The sequence below is a fragment of the Zootoca vivipara genome, chromosome 1, assembly GCF_963506605.1.
Source record: "Zootoca vivipara chromosome 1, rZooViv1.1, whole genome shotgun sequence".
Classification (NCBI taxonomy): Eukaryota; Metazoa; Chordata; class Lepidosauria; order Squamata; family Lacertidae; genus Zootoca; species Zootoca vivipara.
Genome location: NC_083276.1, coordinates 107,080,346 through 107,099,730, shown reverse-complemented (window position 1 = coordinate 107,099,730; position 19,385 = coordinate 107,080,346). Strand labels below are relative to the sequence as shown.

General features: G+C 43.2%; 1 protein-coding gene across 3 annotated transcripts in view; it reads right to left on the bottom strand.

Annotated features, from left to right (window-relative positions):
* Positions 1-134: 134 nt before the first annotated feature.
* SLC4A10 (solute carrier family 4 member 10) overlaps positions 135-19,385 on the bottom strand; it is a 173,305-nt gene continuing 154,054 nt past the window's right edge. For 2 of the 3 annotated variants that reach the window (XM_035132512.2, XM_035132522.2), the window contains exons 19-25: positions 16,629-16,880; positions 15,011-15,079; positions 13,438-13,611; positions 11,309-11,431; positions 8,671-8,738; positions 6,592-6,708; positions 135-940 (exon numbers count right to left, since the gene is read on the bottom strand). In XM_035132512.2, coding sequence (XP_034988403.1) covers positions 874-940; positions 6,592-6,708; positions 8,671-8,738; positions 11,309-11,431; positions 13,438-13,611; positions 15,011-15,079; positions 16,629-16,880 — 870 coding nt within the window. In that variant the 3' untranslated portion in view covers positions 135-873. Of the gene's footprint in view, positions 941-6,591; positions 6,709-8,670; positions 8,739-11,308; positions 11,432-13,437; positions 13,612-15,010; positions 15,080-16,485; positions 16,881-19,385 lie in introns of those variants that run through there. The other variant, XM_060280201.1, reaches the window with a different exon arrangement.

Sequence of the window (19,385 nt, the reverse complement as noted above, 5' to 3'; positions counted from 1 at the left end):
ACAGTACAGTATAAGATATTGTAATAACAGCTTGCATTCACAACAAATACTGTATGGATATTGCACATCAATGGATGTGGCATTCCCCGCCCCCGCCCCCCAACAAGATGAGAGCATGTTAACGATATCCTATATAACTTTATATATTATATTACTTTATCTTTCCAGTTACATATAAATTTAAATATTAAATATCCAGTATTAAATCAAGGAAAATTGCACAAATATAGGGTCCGATCCTGAAAGTCACACACGCATACACACCCACACACATACACCCACACATACATACATACAAGCCATGATTTTTAACGGAGTGGGGGCGGGACTTCTGGTTTCTTCTGGTTAAAGAGTTCGCAGGGTTGAGCCACTTCTCGTTTAAAAATATCTCTCAAAGCTAACATTTCTTTTGTTATCTCGGATCTCCTCAAATAGCTGGCTGAAAGCTAAGCTATAAAAAGAACAGGACGGGGCTGGGGGCGGGGAGCTGTTTTCAAGTTTGTTTGTCTGCTGAGATGGAGAAGCTATGAAAATATGTTGCATGAGCAAAGAAGGAAAAATGCAGTCCAAGGCTACTGAACAGATAGAAAGAGACACTGTTCACTTCTTGAATGGATGACATAGGTTGAATCAGCTGGACCCCACCCCCAAGCATGGAGGGTACAGGATTCTCACTGGCTAGAGTTAATTTCTGCACAGATTAGGGCCCGGGCAATAAGCAGACAGCGAACCAAAGCACGTATTGCACTACTTACATTACCAGTGCTACTTTGGGATGAAAGACAGGTTGTACAACGAAAGGATCAAATCGCGTACAGGTTTATGATTGTGGCACTCCTCACATCTGTTTATAAAAATAAACTGAAGAGCAAGTCATAGACAAGTCTCGCGGTCCACACCTTTCCCTGAGTCCGCTTTCTTCTCTTTTCGGCTTTCAGTGCTAGGTTGGAGGGAGGGAAAGGAGAAAAAAAGAGAGGAAAAGTCTTGCTGTTGCACAGTGCCATCCATCACATTTGCTTTTAAAAAATAATAATGGAGGGAGGGGCTGGGGAAGGATCCACCACTCAAGCCATACTGTTTGCCTTAGCTTTTCATGCTGCCATGTACAGCCTGGGGGAGCGAGAGCAGAAATGCCACTGTTAGGTATGCATGTATGGTCATGAAGAACGCTGGCCAACATCATAGATCAACAGGAAGGCAAAGAAGAGAAGAGGAACAACAACCACAGAGATACCAAACTCAAGATTGATTGGACGTACGAATCTGTGAGCATGCAAGCGAGAGAGAGAGATCATGACACGGTTTAAAGGGCACCCGTTTCCTTTGCAAATAATAACCAGTCATGTGCTTTAATGCCGGCATTTTATGTTGCACAAACAAGAAGATGGGTAATCGGTTGGTTGTACTGTCATCTGCACAGTCATGAGCAAACACATGACTTGGACTGAGCTTGCCTACACATAGGGTTTGGAAGACATACTTCTGAGCACCCAGCCTATGCGCCGAAATGTTAAAGAGGTGCACCATCAGCTAGTATGCACACCTTTTACTTACGCCTTCCAAAACAAAACCCAAACCACCACCCGCCTCTCTCAAAAGGCTTAGGCTGCATCTTCACCTCATTTCCCTTTTAATTCATTTTCATTCAGACCATGTGGGTCCCCCTCTGCTGCTTCTCATGGGTTTGCAGAAGGCACCACTGAGTGCAACACAATATTTCCTTATAAGGGCAGGATGCCTGCTTTCAACAGTTCTGCTGCTCCTTCCAAGCAGCTCATTTGCATTGGTCCCCTTCTCCCACAACATGGCAGCCACTTCAGAATGTTTGGGGAGAACATGTGAATTAAACCAGATGGGTGTTTCTCACCCAGTCAACACTGCCATGGTAAGGAAGATGACAATCAGGTGAGGAGGACCTATGCTATGGACTGCAGTGCCCATCAGCCACAGCAAGCAAAGCCAATGGCCACGGAGTATGAGAACTGTAGGCGGGCACCAGGTTGGCTATCATAGTTGGCTTTACCATCCTTGAATACATGGTTGCTGTGATAAATCTAAATCCTTTCCCTCTGGCTAGTCACAGGAGAACAGCATTGCTCTAAGACAGAAAGCACTATAGCAGGCATCCCCAAACTTTGGGCCTCCAGATGTTTTGGACTACAATTCCCATCATCCCTGACCACTGGTCCTGTTAGCTAGGGATCATGGGAGTTGTAGGCCAAAACATCTGGAGGGTCGCAGTTTGGGGGATGCCTGCACTATAGTCAACGCATCCTGGGGTGAACAATATCCCTCTTTCGAATCTTGAATTTATTAATCAACCTTAAATTCATGGAGACCATGAGCCTAACAGTGGCAGGTTTTTAAAGCCAGATTAGAAGATCCACATTTACCCTACTGGTGGGGGCTGGGGGGGGGGCAGGGTACAGAATAAAAATGAGAAAAACTGAACCATAGCAAAAGCTGCACAATATTTTTGTAGCACGTCAGTGATTGTTCTGCACAGTAACAGATTTCACTGCGGATCTCCCGGCATCTTGGCATGCCCTGTCGCAAGGAACAGATCTCCCAAATGGTGGGGGTACTTCCCAGGTGGGTACCTTCTCTGGCCACTGCCATAACAGCCTTGCTGCCTCAGGCCAAAGGGGAGGTAGGCGAGTCCACCATCTTCTTCTCACAGCAGCCAACCAGATACATCTGGGAAGTCTGCAAATAGGACCTGAGTACTCTCCCCACTTCTGATTCCCAGAAACTGGTATTCAGAAACGTTCTGCCTCCAGCAGGTGGAGGTAGGACACAACCACTGATTACTTTATCCCTCCGTGGATTTTTCTAAACCTCTTTCAAAGCTGTCAGAGTTGTTGATCCATCACTACACTTTCTCTGCTGTCTATCCCCAGTTGCAAACCACAATGGTTTGATGTACCACAGTGGGAACAATCATTATGCAGCACCTTCAGATTAACAAACCTGCCTTTTAACTGCTTGATGATGTTCAATAAAACATCACACAATATTTCTTGTCATTCAGAAGTAATCCTTTTTTGCATTTAATTGTGTACGCTTAATTCTATTCACAGCAAAGTGCTGGTGAGGAAACCCCCAAAGCCTTTTTAAAAACAACAGCCCATGGGGTGGGGGTGGGTGGGTGGGTGGGAGGATGACAAATACGGGCTTAATGCATGTCTCTACAGGTGCACTTCAGGGTAATTCAGGATTTGCTCAGATTCTTGATTTATTTTGATTTCAGTATGACTATTTCCCACTCATGTTGCAAACATGGGCATGGATTTCTCACATGGACTGAGGCTTGGGCTCCCCCCCCTACAGTCCCCAGACAGTTCTGGGGTGGGTCAGGAGAAACCCCAGGACAGCACACAATGGGAGGGTGCGGGTCATTCCATATGGCAAGCTGAAACAGTCACCACAGCACCATGTTGAATTCCACCGCAAGTCCCAAAATGGTGCATATTTTACTTTTACTCACCTCCCCTTTAAAATGGGTGTGACATGCTCTTTTAAAACAACAGTGGAGCGGGTGGAGCTAGGCCAGTCTTTCCCAACCATGCTCCTCCCAGATGTTCTGAACTTGAAGCTTCCAAGGCCTTGCTGGCTGGGGCTGATGGGAATTGTAGTCCAAAACTACAAAAACAAAGCTGATGGGAATTGTAGTCCAACCTGGAAGGCACCAGGTTGGGGATTGCCGAGCTGGTTTCTGCATGGCCCAAAGGCTTGCAAGAAGTGTAGGGAAGGTGTTGAGAAACCCATCTTGTTGCACTAGATTTGGAAAGGGAGGCTATCTGTGTGGGGAGAGGAGGGGGAAGCTCTGTTGCACAAGTGTCAGTCCCTGTGAAGGGCTTCCGTTGACAGGGAAATCCCACCCAGGGGTCTTGCAAACATTGCCCCATTGCATACAATCAGCAGCCACAAGCGACATTGAAGTACTGGGCTGGAAGGTCAGCAACATCTGCATAACAATGCAACTGCACAGAAGTCCAGTCTGTATAATTCTTACCATCTTAATAATTTTAAAAAGTGACAATCTGGTGAACTGAGCCTCTGCTCTGCATCATACAGGGGTTGTATTGTACTGGGCCATAGCAGTGGCATTCCAGCCGAACATGTGGACTGGGGAAGGGTTTATCAACTCACAAACAGATCAAGGTTGTCAGCTCCAGGTTTTGGACTGTTCTTTGGCAATATACACCCTCTACGAGCTCCTACTTCCTCTGTAACGTGACCCCCACCCTTCACTGAGAGGACCCCTCGCTGGAATGTAAGGACATTTGACACCAGTCCTGATTGATCATCTTGTTTATGCTGCTCGGGGAGAGGAAGAACATTGCAAAAGCAACATGCCATTTTGGGGTGACAAAATGCCAGGAGTCAAACACTTTGTTTCAGTTAATTCGCTGGAGTTCAATAACTATGGCTAAAGTTGGCATATGTTACGAGTGCATCTGATATCTCCAGGAGATTGCTAGGGTTCTGAAGTTTGCCTGAATTACAGTGTTTAGAAAATGAATGCATTTGTGGCATCCGATCTCAGAATAACAGACAGGCGTGTTTTCCAAGCGGCCTTCAAAACATGCATTCCGTACCCTTCTAGTAAATTTTGTCTCCCCAAAATTTACACACAGTAAGTTAGAGAGGTTTCCAAAAGACGCCATTTAGTAGTGGGGAAGGAATCAAGGCAGAGGTTCAGGGGCAGGGTCTTACCTTTGGGGAATCAGCTTCAAGAGAGATTAGGTAGGGGAGCTTATAGTAGAAATGTGATAATGGAACAATTAAGTAGAAAAATCATGTTAATTCAAAAGGAATGGCAATTGGGGGAAATAGTGGTTAAACACAGTTGCATGTATACTCAGTTAAACGTATCAAATAGAGATGTCACCATAAAAATGGCCATCTGCTTTTACAGTTTCACAATTAATTTAAGATAGAAGCTAGCCAATAATTGAATGCAACTTGACCCAGGGGCTTAACAGTGTCCTGCTCTCCCCCCTGCTCAGTGCACAATATATGTCTACACACCCACCTCAGGAATCCCCAACCAGACTTCCCTTTTGACCCGGGCTCAAACTACTAGGAAACAGCTACAGCTCAGTGGCTGGGAATATGCTTTGCCCACAAACAGTCCCGGGTTCAATCCTTGGGAACTTCCTAGCGAGCTGCTGCCAGTCTTTGCAGACAATACTGAATTTGATGGACCAATAATCTGGCTTGATATAAAGTAGCATCCTCTGTCCCAGATTGTGATGAAAAGGGGAGAGCAAGGCTCTGTCCAGCCCTAGGCCAACCTCTGGGTCTGCAGGTAGCTGCACCTGCACGGGAATTAATCACGCCTTCAATAATCGTTCAGTTCTTCTAAACAGTACTACTCTGAGCAGTCAGGCTTTTATCAAGCCTCCATTTTGAAAGGGGTGTATGTGTGGCAGGAATGCAAATATGATTTATTAATTTTTTTACTGTAGCTAATGTGAGCTGAATATGTTGATTCATATTCTTACCCACAGAGTTGGAACAGAACAGCCACAGATGATCCTCAGTTTGTTATGTTTGGTGTACATGCTGTAAGCTATCTGAATTGCTCTTGTTTACAATAGCCTTGTTCGCCCTGAAAAGAGCGTGAAGTCAAGCATGATCCAATAGGGACCTGTGTTGTCTGAGAAACTCACATGTAGGCTAAGAAGCACACCTACAGTCCAAGTTCTGCAAATCCAGTATAGTACAAAGCTAGGATTACAAATCATGTACGAGGCGCCTCAAACACGAGATGCTGTACCATAATTAAGAGACGAGCTCTCTTATGGATCCAGAAAGACCAGAGCATTAGGAATTATTATTATTATTATTATTATTATTATTATTATTATTAATTCATTTATTTATACCCCGCCCATCTGGCTGGGTTTCCCCGGCCACTCTGGAAAGGAACAGAACAGAGAATGCACTTGACAAGGATGTCAAAACATCTTCTCTCTCTCTCTCTCTCTTTCTCTTTTTTACCAGGAGTGGGAAGATTTATTTGCAGCCCACCACTAGTAAAGTTTAGTTTAGTTAGTAAGCTATTAAATTTATATCCTGCCCTTTCTCCCAAACTGCTGCCATATGGAGGAGGCATCATTAAGTGATGGACATGAATATCTACCCAGGGACTGAGCTGACACCTTTGGCTATTCCTGTTAGTCCATGGTGATTCCTGCTGGCCTAAGGAGAAAAGAAAGGCCAGTTTGGATGACAGCTTGGCTCTGGAAACATCTTCAGGAACCTGGGGATTCCAGAGGCTCTGCTGGTGCAGCAGCTGAGAGTGTGGACTTGTGTAACGTGTGAATCCATACACTCTCCCCTCTGCTGTGATATTATGCTATTGGCTTCCACCTACAATCCCTGCAGCAGAATGGACTGAATGTGTTCATAAGGTTCTCATTATCTGCCTTCAAAAATGAGTAGCTAAACATTTTTATTTATTTTCTTCATCATCATCATAAATATTCTGCAGGCAACTATTTATCACTGAACTATTATGGTAAACATATAGGATAATTTTTAAATAATCATAATAATCATAATAATAATAATATTAAAAACCTTTTAGAAGGAAAGCTGGACTCCTTATCCTTGGTATTGTCTGACGATATCAACAGTGTCTTCCACACAGCTGTTTTTGACATCTCATCAGAAATATTTATTACAGATGGGTCATCTCTAGAACAGAATGAGCACACAGAGAGAGGCAACCGGAATTTATTTTCTGCAGTACTGTGCAAACAAGGAACTAAAATAAACTCACTGATCCGCTTTAAAGTAGCCATAATGCAATATTTAGCCAATAATTTAGGCAATTCAGTCAATGGAGCATGAGGCTTCAAGGGAAAGGTCCATAACTCCATGAAAGAGCATGTGGTTTGCACAGGAAGAGCTACCAGGAACAATCCCTGGCATCATACAGCTTGATTGGAAGAGACCCCTGTTTGAAACTCTATAGCAGGCATCCCCAAACTTCGGCCCTCCAGATGTTTTGGACTACAATTCCCATCATCCCTGACCAGTGGTCCTGTTAGCTAGGGATCATGGGAGTTGTAGGCCAAAACATCTGGAGGGCCGCAGTTTGGGGATGCCTTCTCTATAGTTACTTACAGACCAAGAAATGGTTCAACCTTGATACATCGATTTAATAGTGGCTTCAGAATGTCTGTGCCCCGCTTTCCCAGCTCTCTATGCACTAATACAAAACAAACTAAGAGCTCCAGCCCAATAGAGTTTCCCTATTCATTTCAGGGGAGTAGGTAGGGCATCTATACATGTAAAGCTTATATAGACTGTAAAGCTGAGGGCAGAGGTTGCTCTGTTTTTTTTTTTTTGCTGCTCTGTAAAATTCTCAGGGGGCGGGGCTTTCAATTGAATAGAGGCAAAAATGCTTTAAACAAATAATGTGCAACAAAATTGGTTGTGAGATAGGTGGGTGCCATTGCCAGTGGGCCAAAAGGATGTTTTAAAGGTACAGTGCAAACTAAGAGCCAAAACGGATGTGATGTAGAACAGTGTTTCCCAACCTTGTGCCTCCAGCTGTTTTCGGACTACAATTCCCATCATTCCTGACCACTGGTCTTGCTAGCTAGGGATGATGGGAATTGTAGTCTCAAAACATCTAGAGGCACAAGGTTGGGAAACACTGATGTAGAAGATCTGTGAGCAGTCTCTCAATTTATTTATTTTTTAATTTTAAAGCGACTGTAGAATTAGAATAAAAAAATTCCTTCAGTAGCACCTTAAAGACCAACTAAGTTTTTATTTTGGTATGAGCTTTCGTGTGCATGCACACTTCTTCAGATACAGTGAAATGGAAGTTTCCAGGCACTTATGTAGAGAAGGGGTGGGGAGGGGTGGGGATGGGGAGGGGGGATCACTCAGAAGGGTGGTGGAAATGGGTGATTGACTGACTGATAGCTGTTGATGACCGCAAACGACTGCAAATGGTTTTGCATGGAAAAGCAAGGGTTGAGATGGCTGAAGATCGCTTATCATGTATAATGAGATAAGAACCCGATATCTCTGTTCAAACCAGGTCCCTCCATGGTTTTGAGCTTGGTGATAAGTTGCAATTCAGCAACTTCTCTTTCCAGTCTATTTCTGAAATTCTTTTGTAGTAAGACAGCTACTTTGAGATCTTGTATAGAATGTCCTGGGAGATTGAAGTGTTCTCCTACTGGTTTTTCAGTCTTCTTAAGACTGTAGAATTTTTCAGTCTTCTTAAGACTGTAGAATTAGAATTAGAAAAGGAGCAACAATGCTGTGGGGGGCAGTTTCCCCCCAATTAATATACAACCACCGGTACCACCAGAAGATGCTTTTAATCCTGCTGGCACAAAGAGGGAAGTATCTGCAGTGCTATTTTTCTAGAAAAAGAGGTGCTCACCATGAACACCACCCTTGTTTTCTTAGAATGTCAATGGTGCCCACCTGAAAGGTGACGGAACTGAGTTCCGGCTAAAAGAAGCCCTGAGTATCTTTATTGTGTGATTTTTTTTTGCAGGGTGTGTGCTAATAGTTGGGTGATCTGATCATGAATGCGCAACTTCACATTTCTTTCAGCTCCAATATGCCAAGGACAAACACAAGGCCCATTTGAACTTTGACCAGGGACAATTTTGTATCCCAGTGGTTTACCTGTAATGTGCATCTAGCGGTAACTGAACTGTGCCTTCCTCTTCCATCGCTAACATGCTTTGTTCCTCCTAGAGTGGGGAAAAACACAATAACTCAGATAGGAGCAAACACCACTCAGCTGCAATTGTTTCCACACACTTATAGATTCGGTTACGAAAAAGGAAAACAAGGTAATCTCTTCTCTTCTCATCTCTTCTCTCTCTCTCTCTCTCCTCCCAAATTGTTTTACTCAAATTTTCCATAGCATGTCATCTTTCCTGTTAACTATTTTGTGAGTAAAAAAGCAGGTGCCAAAAACCAGGGCACTCTGTTTAAAGGGCGGTACCAAAGAGGAAGCTAATTTTCATAGTGGAAAATTGTTCTCTCTAGGAAGGAAGTAAGGAAGTTAGCTAGTTAGTTTGGGGCATTTGTCCACGGTGTGAGCTCACCTGTGCACCTGCGTTACAAATGCCTAAATGGCCTGCGATCCAAGTAATAATTTTAATAATAATAATTTTATTATTTGTACCCCGCCCAGCTGAGCCTATGGCCAACTGGGTAGCAAAGACCCACACAGATGTGATAGTAGTGCATATACTACAACTGTGTATACAACCCCCCAAGCTGAAAAGGGTTTCTTTGTTCCTTCTCTAGAGGCTCTTAGTACAGAAGCTACATCTTCACTCCATGTTCCAAGTGCCCATTGGCAGGCAATCTGAACAATATAACACAACACAATGGCCAATAACAATGGCACTAAACACTATTTATAGACTAATACAAATGATCAGAAATTACAACCAAAGTCTCTAAATCTTCTTTACCAGTCGCGGTAGAATAATTGAATGAAGCATTGAATGAAACAGACTGGTTATCTGGAAACTCTGCTCTGGCGATATTTAGTGACAGATTATGTATATATCGAACTTTTGAATTATTCTTATTGTTATTGGCCATCGTGTTGTGTTATATTGTTCAGCTCGTCTATATTGCAACACAGAGGTTTGTTCATTGGCAGGCAATGGCAGTACAATGAAACTGGCCTCAGAATATTTAGAAATAAAATATGGACCAGTGGCAGAACAGACTAGCCTACCCCGCAGGTTGTTGTGAGGATGAAATGGGGAGGAAGAGAACTACATATGTCACCTCACACACCCCTTGAAGAAAATATGGGATACAAATGCAATCAATCAACAGACTGTGAATAAATATAATTTCTTGTCTCGACGCTGACTGCTCATCACAGATGGGATTTTCCTCTCTTATGTTGAAAAGCAAGTTGCAAAATTAAAATCTTGATCCAATCCAAGCAGCACCTTTAAAATATCCTGTCAGCTTCATTTCTATTTGTACAAAGAGCCCATTTCTATTTTTAAAGCCAGCATAATGGTGACTTTCCAATTACATTCCAGAGGCGCTGCTTCATATATTTATTTATTTATTTATTTTTATTCCTAGCTAATTTTGTCATTTCCAGGCTTCACAGCTGCCCAGGATTTTGACAGTTGAACAGGTTTAATAATAGCCTCAAATATTTAGCAATGCCCGTAATATGTTAAAAAACAAAAACCTGATAATAACTCCTCAAAAAAGACAGCGATTGAAAAATAAAAAAGTAGGTTTTATTTATTTATATATATTTTCAAAAGGTGTACATTCCTAGTTTTGTTTTTCTGTCACCATTCAGGTCTAAAAAGAAAAGAAAAAACAAGGGAAATACCAGACTGAAAAGCAAAGGACTCCTGCAACGATTGCGAAAAACACACCCATCTCCCTTGAGTCGCTTCTGCATTATGAGGGACAGAACACATCACTTGGGAGAAAGTCCTATATGGCTGTGCCGTGGGGGGAAAGGATGCACAACTGAATCAATTTCCAGAAGGAAAAGGTGGATGGAGAGTAGAAAGGGGGCAAGTCATTACACGCTGCAAAGCCCTTATTCCCCTATCCTTGATGTCCAGGCCTGCCCTCCACTAGACACAGGTTATTGGGGTCACTAATGAGATAACGCTCCTAGAAAGTGATTAACTGTGGGTGGTGGGTTCAGTAGTGCAGTGGAGCAGAAATTCAGACTGGGGTGAGTTTGCTGACTCCCTCTCCAGTACCTTTCTCCTCTCTGAGGAGCGATGGTTATCATCTTGTATCTGCTAGTGTTGTAAGCTTGGGCAAGGAGGTTGGAAGGTGGGTGTGGCCCGGCATATGATCCCATTTATTTGGCAGGGTAGGCTTGGTAGGCAGAATCCAATGTCGGGTGAGCGGACTTCTGCTTGCACACTGGGATACCACCTTCTTCTTTTCCCCTACTCCTGCAACCCCACGTGAGCAGATTTTGAGGGCATGCAGGGGGAGGAGAGGAAGGCGAAGTCCTATTGAGGAATCAGAAGTCCGTTCCGCTCGTGCAAGGATAGCGCAGGATACAACTCAATCGTTTCAAAGATGTGTGCATGAGCACCTGAGCCTGGGTTAAAACTTTGCTTCTGTGGGCAAAGTTCCCAGAGACACTTAGATTCGCTGCATGAAAGCATTCTCATATTTCACAGAGATAAGCTTAGGCTGTAAATTTCATGCTGTATTCATTTGATCAAGTGTGAAAAGAAAGAAAGAAAGAAAGAAAGAAAGAAAGAAAGAAAGAAAGAAAGAAAGAAAGAAAACGTACCTCTTTTTCAGCATCCTCCAACTTCTTTTTCTTGCTCTCTGGCATCAAATCATCCAACCAGCTGAGCTCCCGTTTCGTGAAAAATAAGTCCATGAGTTTTCTAACAAACACCAGGGCCAAGACCTGTTCAAAGATGTTTATAATATGGTAAGATATCGTGGACAGCTGTAAAAGGTATGTTTCTTAAAAGACAAATCCAGAAGAAACAGGCCTAATCCTAAAATGGCAAAATTTGTGGGTACGAAACTAAAGCAACACCGCTAGGGTTGTCATATGTCTGGAATTTCCCAGACATATCCGGAATACTGCAGTCGGCAGCAGTGTCTGGGCGGAAATCGGGAAAATGTCCGGGAAAATCCGGAGATGTAGCAACCCATGTCAGCAGTGTCATTTTTGCCAATTTCCCATAAAAATAACCCACAGACGTCAATTTCTTTTTTGCCACCTTTGCCAAAAAAGGCTTAACAACTTTTCTGTCCAGATTTTCACTGTTTGAAATATAGCAACTCTTAACCCCACCGAGTTCAAAAGCAGTTTTATATTAGTATTCTTTAATTTTCAATTCATGTAAAATTATGTATGGGATTAAATTTGCAGATTTCAATTTTTTTATGGTCCTGACTTCTTATATTTTGCCTCATATTCAGTGACCCATCTGGCTAAACATGGCCTTGAATGAGAGCTGATAGTTTCAACAAAACCCAGAGGAAGGAAAGAATGGTTTTTAGCAGGGGAGCCTAAGTATGGGAATATAACAACCAGCACACCAGAAAATATGATCTTCTCTTCGTCCTGGTTCCATTCTGCCTTTTTTCCAGCCCCATGCTCACAGAAGCAAAACAGGAAACAAAAATCATGTCCATGGCTGATAAGTCTATAATTATTACTCAGAGACTTTACAATGTCAAATTACAACAAGAAGTTGCCTTACTCCCAGAGAATTATAGATGCCTAAAATCGTGGCCTAATTTTACAGCTGCCCCTTACTTATCTAACATCACTAACGAAGCTTATAGATGGGCCTTCTCTAGAGCCCGCTTAGAGGCAATGCCCTCAGCGGTGCTGTACGGCAAATTTATGCGGGTACCAATTCATGAGCGCCTTTGCCCTTGCATGTCTAACAAGGTAGAATCTGTCACTCACATTCTTTTATTTTGTGAATTTTATAGTGAAGAACGAGCTCGACTTTTTAAATCAAAATTTACACCCTTACAATAGTATTTGGAATTTCCCCCCATAATCTTATGAGAATTCCTTCTGGAAGATTCCTCAAGCCCAGTGTCACATGACGTGGCCAAATTCTGCACTTTAGCTATTAAGAAACATAACTCCCTTCTATTGAATGACACATTGGAAATTCCTTTTGTGTAATTGTTCTATTTCTGGTGATGTTATTGCTGATTTTCTTTTGTTTGGAATTATGATATTCTGTATTGCTGGCTTTTGCTGTCATAAAAATTGAACTTGAACTTGCTGATAGGTCTAAAAAAAAAGTCTTGATAGTTTCTGGGCAGACATGAACCATTTATTTTTATGAGGTGAAAATAAAACACCACTGTCTAGAAGGTACAGTGGAAAGATTCCTATCTGAGCAGTAACCAAATTGTTTTTTTCCTTTACATAGACAAGCCTATTTTAATCTGGTAAAGGCACTGATTCAATTTAGAGGTGAACAGTAATGCTAATGTTTAGGGAGGCTTTTAATGTTTAATAGATTATTGTATTTTATTTTTCTATTGGAAGCTGCCCAGAGTGGCTGGTGAAACCCAGCCAGATGGGCGGGGTATAAATAAAAAAATATTATTATTATCATCATCATTATCATCATGTGTTTTTATCTAGATTAGCCTATTTTGAACTAGCAATTATTTAAGAGAAACTTGGCATTTGCAGTTTTTTAAAAAAGCAAAAAATCCTCTTCGTTGAAGATAAGCAGGTCTGGGTCTGATCCTGCAAAAATAAAGCGGGGTAAAGAAGAACCTATTGATAAATAGCTTCCAACCATCTCCATGGACTTTCTCCCCTGAAGGGCACCTTTTGACTCTCTGTAAGCTTAGTTAATATCAGTTATTCAATTTTGCTTTTATGGATTGCCTGGACCTTCTAGACTCCGGAAAACGGATCCATACCATCATAGGAAAGACAATGGCAGCTCTTGAAGCCTTGATAACCCACAGCAGCACAAGACAGCTCAGCTGGATGACGGTGAAGAGGTGGACTTTTCGGAGCGGGACATGCCTCAGGTAGATGAAGTCAGGCTGGTGTTTGGCAGGCATCCAGAATAACTTGATTCTGTCAAAAAGCTGAGAAAGGAAAAGAAATCTGGGAGGCAGGGAAATGCAAGTCATTCCTCTACAGACCCTCTACAGATGAAACATTTAAAAGAGGAAGGATAAATGGCTGTAACAAAGGGAATTCGGAAGGTAAAGACACAAGCATAGCCGTCTTCAAGACACCACATTAATTTTCTGTGTTGAGTCGCCCCATCCTCCTCTCATCACATACGCTGAATATCCCCAAGGACACAAGCACAACATGAGCATCTGCAGAAATAGCAGCCTTTGCACATACAACTGTAGCATGAGGGCTACTGTGTGACCTAAAGGTGTTTCCGTGGCCCAAAAGCCTCCACCCAAACATCTATATGCAGGAAGGCCTCATCTCTGCAGGTGGCTGTGCTAGAGACACAAATGTCATGGGCAGGACTACTCAGCCCTACTCCTGGCTCCTGCATTGCCATACATGGAAGCAACAACACCTGAATTGAATAACACAACAAGCACCAGCAAGAGGATGTGTGCAAGTGAACCAGCTACACAAGTGTTGTGCAACCATGATTCAGTTCCTCGTTAGGCTGCTTAAGGATAGCCTGCGGTTTTAAATAGGGAACATGATGTGTTAGTATTTGTATTGTATTTGCATTATAAATGTATTTCGCAAAGAATAAACGGTATTGGGGCAGTTGGAAGTTGCTTGCTTATTCTGTTAGTTCTGTCTTTGTGAATGTGAGAGGTGTGGGGACTTCATGCAGATGCTCTCTGGAGGATGCTGTGAGGACAGGCAAGCTATGGATTGTAAGTTATGCACTGCCACAAATGCGTTTTGAAAGGGAAAAAAAGACTAAGCCCTCTCTTGGGCTCAAGGGAGAGAAATGCATTGCATTCATTAATGTATATGTAAATAATACTTGTTGTTCAACTGTGGCCATACTGACAAGTTAAATATTTGTCTTCAACTATTTGTGTAAGGCATATATTTTTATCACAAATAGCTAACATGATGCACATAGGTGTTAAACAGTAGCAGGCAGTCATGTAGGCAAGTGTGTACCATGGCAAGTCTAAAGTTTTGTGCCACTGAAGTAGATACTATGGTAAATGGGCATGGCTTCATTGACCAATGCAGTGGCTTGGCCTGTAGTTTACTGAACAGCAGGTCGTGTTCAGTATCGAAAAAGCAGCCCAGCAAGCAGGACTGTAAGCCTAGCTCTGTGCCAGATGCAGATGATGGCCGCCTCCTCTTCCCTCTGCTGAGGGGCACGCCGCAAATTCCTGCTGCCAGTGACACTGAAAGTTGCAGGGCTCCATTTCGTATTGGTTGCACCTTTCCAATATCTCTGCGAAACTCAGCAATGCGTATAATGCAAGCAAGGGGCATATGAAAGGCGTAACAAGAGCCACACACAAAAAATATTTCACTGACCTGAATTCCTTTTAGAGAAGAGGCACCCATGTAAAGAAATACACCATAAAGCACTGGCATAGGGATAAACTGGAAAGAGGAGAAAGAAGGTCAACATTAAAAAATTGGGTCTCGGTTCACTGGCAGATAAGACAGGCAGAAAAGGCATTGGACAAAGGGTCTCATATGGGAAGGAGTGTTTGATGGTGAATTTTCACTGCTTCATCTGCACCCAGCAGGGACTGCACACATCCTGGTTTTGGGGGGGGGGGTGTCTTCAGACTTTCTGAACTTCAGTCCCTGTTTTTTTCCTAAATTCTTCTGTCCAAACCAACCCAGCAGTATAGTAGCAGGCATGCAACCTACTGCTAAAAGCACAGATCTGTGGATTTGGACATTTATCCAACACTAGCATTACCTGTGGAATATTAAAAAGCTCTCCCTGACATTCCCCTTAAAAGTTGGCCTGTCCTTACCTTCAAATCAAGGGTGACTGACCATTTGGGGAAAGGGAGCTCACCCTGGCTTTTACACTGACAACATCAAAACAAAGTAATTGTTCGTCTCTGCATTAGATTTCCCTCAACCAGCCCCTGCCTTTCTGCCATATGGTGGCCAGGGCTTGTAACAGTAATAAAATACGAAGTAAAATGCATAATAACAATTGAAAACATAAGAATGCCTGCTTATTACTTGACCATTAAAAAGCTGGCAGATCTCATCAGCAGGTGGACCGTTTCTGTTGTTGTTCATGTGGAGCACTAAGACATCAGTCTGTGAAAATGCCTTCCACCGAGTCAGACTATTAGCCCATCTAGTCCAGTGTGCCCCACTCCAAAGAACAACAGCGCCCCCAAATCTCATGCAGAGCTCCTTCCAATCATCTGCAGTCTGAGATCCAATTTTTCGGTTTGTTTGTTTTCGTAAACTGGGGAAGCCAAGCATTGAACCTGGGCTCCTTGGTGTGTGATCTGTGGTGTGGTCAGGATAGCTCAGTTTGTTTGAGCCTTTCTTGTATTAGGCAATAAGAAAAGGCTCAAACAAACTGAGCTATCCAGTCTGTTAGTATTTTAGCTCTCCTTAGCTGCTACAGCAAGGATTGGTGTGATGAGTTTAAATCACATGAGTGTCTGAGAAAGTGTGGGAATGGAAGTCTGTCTTATCTTTTCCGCCTGAGTGTTGATTATTGTATGTTAGTTTCACTTCTGATGTGTTGCAGTTCAGTACTGTTGTTCGAAGAACACAGACGTGAGTTATGAAGTCTCTGTATATAAACTGTTAAATAAAGTAGTTTTAGAACTACAGGTGAGTCTCTCTTCTAGCACTACAAGATGCTGAAAGACCTGCATGCTCTTTTCATGAGGAAAGAGTCGCATATTCCTGGCGCTCTGGACTGAAGGGACATGCCAGCCAGAGAAGGCCATGGAGAAATGCTCCGGAGTATTGGGGAGCATGCCGTTGCCCCAAGAGTGTTTTTCCAACACAGCCCACATCACAGATCACATACCAAGGAACCCAGCACCGCATCAAGAAACATAAATCCATGCGTTAAAAAAACAAGAACATTTGTGCTAGAATTTAAATCCTTAGTAGTGCTGTTTTACTTTTCCCTTGGTTTCCCCTCAAAGCATGAGCCTACCTTAAGAACTCTGGTCAGAAAAACGGACGAGCCCATCAGGATGAATATCATGAGTCCTGTGACCCGCTGCTCACGGATGCCAAGGAATTTGGGCTGCTCTCCTGGAGCAGAGCACTCCGACTCCAGCTTCAAGCTGTTCACGTGAGAGATGGAGAGAACGGTGGCGGCCACAAACCACGGCAGGCCCATGAGGGAGCACACGCCCAGCATGAGAGCCACCATCAGCAGGTCCAGGTGATAACCGCAGCCCTTCTGTTGAAGGCAACAAACCAAAGAAGGCAATAAGCAACATGGCTGGGGCAGAAGCCGGCATCCTGCAAGACCCTTCTGAACGACCGGCAGCCCCAATTAGCAGCTAGTCTAACGATGCATGCACAAGGTACGTGAACTGTTAGGCAATGGCTGTGCTGCTGCAGGTTAACTTTGCTCTTCAGCCTTGCTTGTGGTACAACATACATGGTTGGATTTGAGCCTTTCTTGTATTAGGCATACACACTTCTGCTTCAATTCAATGCCTTGCATTTGTGAGACTGCTCTGATGAACATCAAGAGCTCCCTTACCCGAGAGGCTGTCCCATTCATTTCAACGGAGCTGTTTATATTCCTGCCAAATGCACCCAAACAGGTCCCATGCATCGAAAGGAGCTTGCTGGATTGTTGGCCTATGAACCTATTCTTAAGTAGTTTTCACCCTGGCCCTACAACGGCTTACAAAATTTTGAAATGCAGCAGAAGAAATTCAAAACAGAGCGCAAGTTCCAGTTAGGAACAACACACTCAGATCTGTCCTCTACGGGTGCAATATGTGGAGCTGGGGAATAGCATGTTAAAAGCCTTTTTGCCATAGCTTGGTCATGGGCACCATAGCAGCAGAGGGACAATTGTTTTTATTAGTAGTAGTAGTAATAGTAGTATAATACCACCCAGAATCCAAAGATCCCAGGGCAATTCAAAACAGATTACACAGCACAAGACAAAAGCATCAGAGATGCGTAAACACAGGGACAAGCCATGTCCTCATAGCCACTTCAAGGAGCTGGTGCCTCACAGAATGTGCAATCTGTACTTCTTTTAAACATCTGGCCTTATGCCTGCTGACTTTTCCAAAAGTCAAAAGGGGTGAAATTGCTGTTAAGTGCAAGTACGCTGCTTCCAACAGTGTCTGGGTTTCAGCTTTCCTCACATTCGCATAGAAGCCCGAGGAAAGTGACATATGGGAGAGAAAGGAGGCATGGCAACAGGTGATGATGCTACATCAGACCCGAGCAAGGAAAAAAAATATATGAATATGCAGCAAAGCAAGAGGGCAGCCAGGAAGACCATCTGACTCCCACATGCCACTGCTGAAATGAAAGGGGGGGCACATTCTAAAGCTTGGCAGGAACTCCCTGCATCTGTCAAGTTAACCGCACAAACACTACGGATTGACACAAGGAGCCTGACTGACAAAGAGGGCAGGGGAGGGAGGGAGGCAAGCAACCCACGGAAAGTGGGGGGGGGGACCATTCACAGCAACCAAGAAGTTGCAGCGTGAAAAGGAGGCTGAAAATGCATTTGTAATGACTGTGTTGCCGTTTCCCAAAGAGTCAAAGAAGCTGAAAAATCTGGGCATGCACGCGGACAAGCTGGTTCCTGAAACTTCTTCCAACCTTTTTTTTTTGGTCCGAAAAGTGATGAACCTTGTTTCATTTCCACCCACCCCCATCTGTTGGAAGGGTTCCACTGCAAATGTGTCTTTTTGGAACCCAGCAATTCTAAGCGCTCAATTGCTGCAGTTTTCCACAACGGGACTAAAAAGGGTGGAACAGACAGTTGTGTGGAAAGTTGGAAGGCACTAGAAAACTTTAAGCTTTGGCAAGACAGGAGGCGGGTAGGAAAACATCGAGGGACGACTAGCACATTTATTGTGGCATGAGCTTACACCACCAGGTGCCTTTATCGCAATTATATTGTGTTTATGAATTAGCCACTTGTCTTGTGGCTAGTTTCCAGGCAACCAGTAAGGAAAGTTTTTATAAAGCAGGAAAAGATGGGGCTCTCGCTTTTATTATTATTATTTACTTATTTAGTGCTTATAGCAAAATTCCAGCTTAAACTGAAGAAAGTAGGAAAAACCACTGGGCCAGTAAGATACAATCTGAATCAAATCCCTTATGAATACACAGTGGAAGTGAGGAACAGGTTTAAGGATTTAGATTTGGTGGACAGAGTGCCTGAAGAACTATGGATGGAGGCTCGTAACATTATACAGGAGGCAGCAACGAAAACCATCCCAAGGAAAAGGAAATGCAAGAAAGCAAAATGGCTGTCCAACGAGGCCTTACAAATAGCGGAGGAGAGGAGGCAAGCAAAATGCAAGGGAGATAGGGAAAGATACAGGAAACTGAATGCAGATTTCCAAAAAACAGCAAGGAGAGACAACAGGGTCTTCTTAAATGAGCAATGCAAAGAAATAGAGGAAAACAATAGAATGGGGAAAACCAGAGATCTGTGCAAGAAAATTGGAGATATGAAAGGAACATTTCGTACAAAGATTACCATAATCAAGGACAAAAGTGGTAAGGACCTAACAGAAGCAGAAGACATCAAGAAGAGGTGGCAAGAATACACAGAGGAATTATACCAGAAAGACATGGAGGTTTCGTACACCCCAGGTAGTGTGGTTGCTGACCTTGAGCCAGACATCTTGGAGAGTGAAGTCAAATGGGCCTTAGAAAGCACTGCTAATAACAAGGCCAGTGGAAGTGATGATATTCC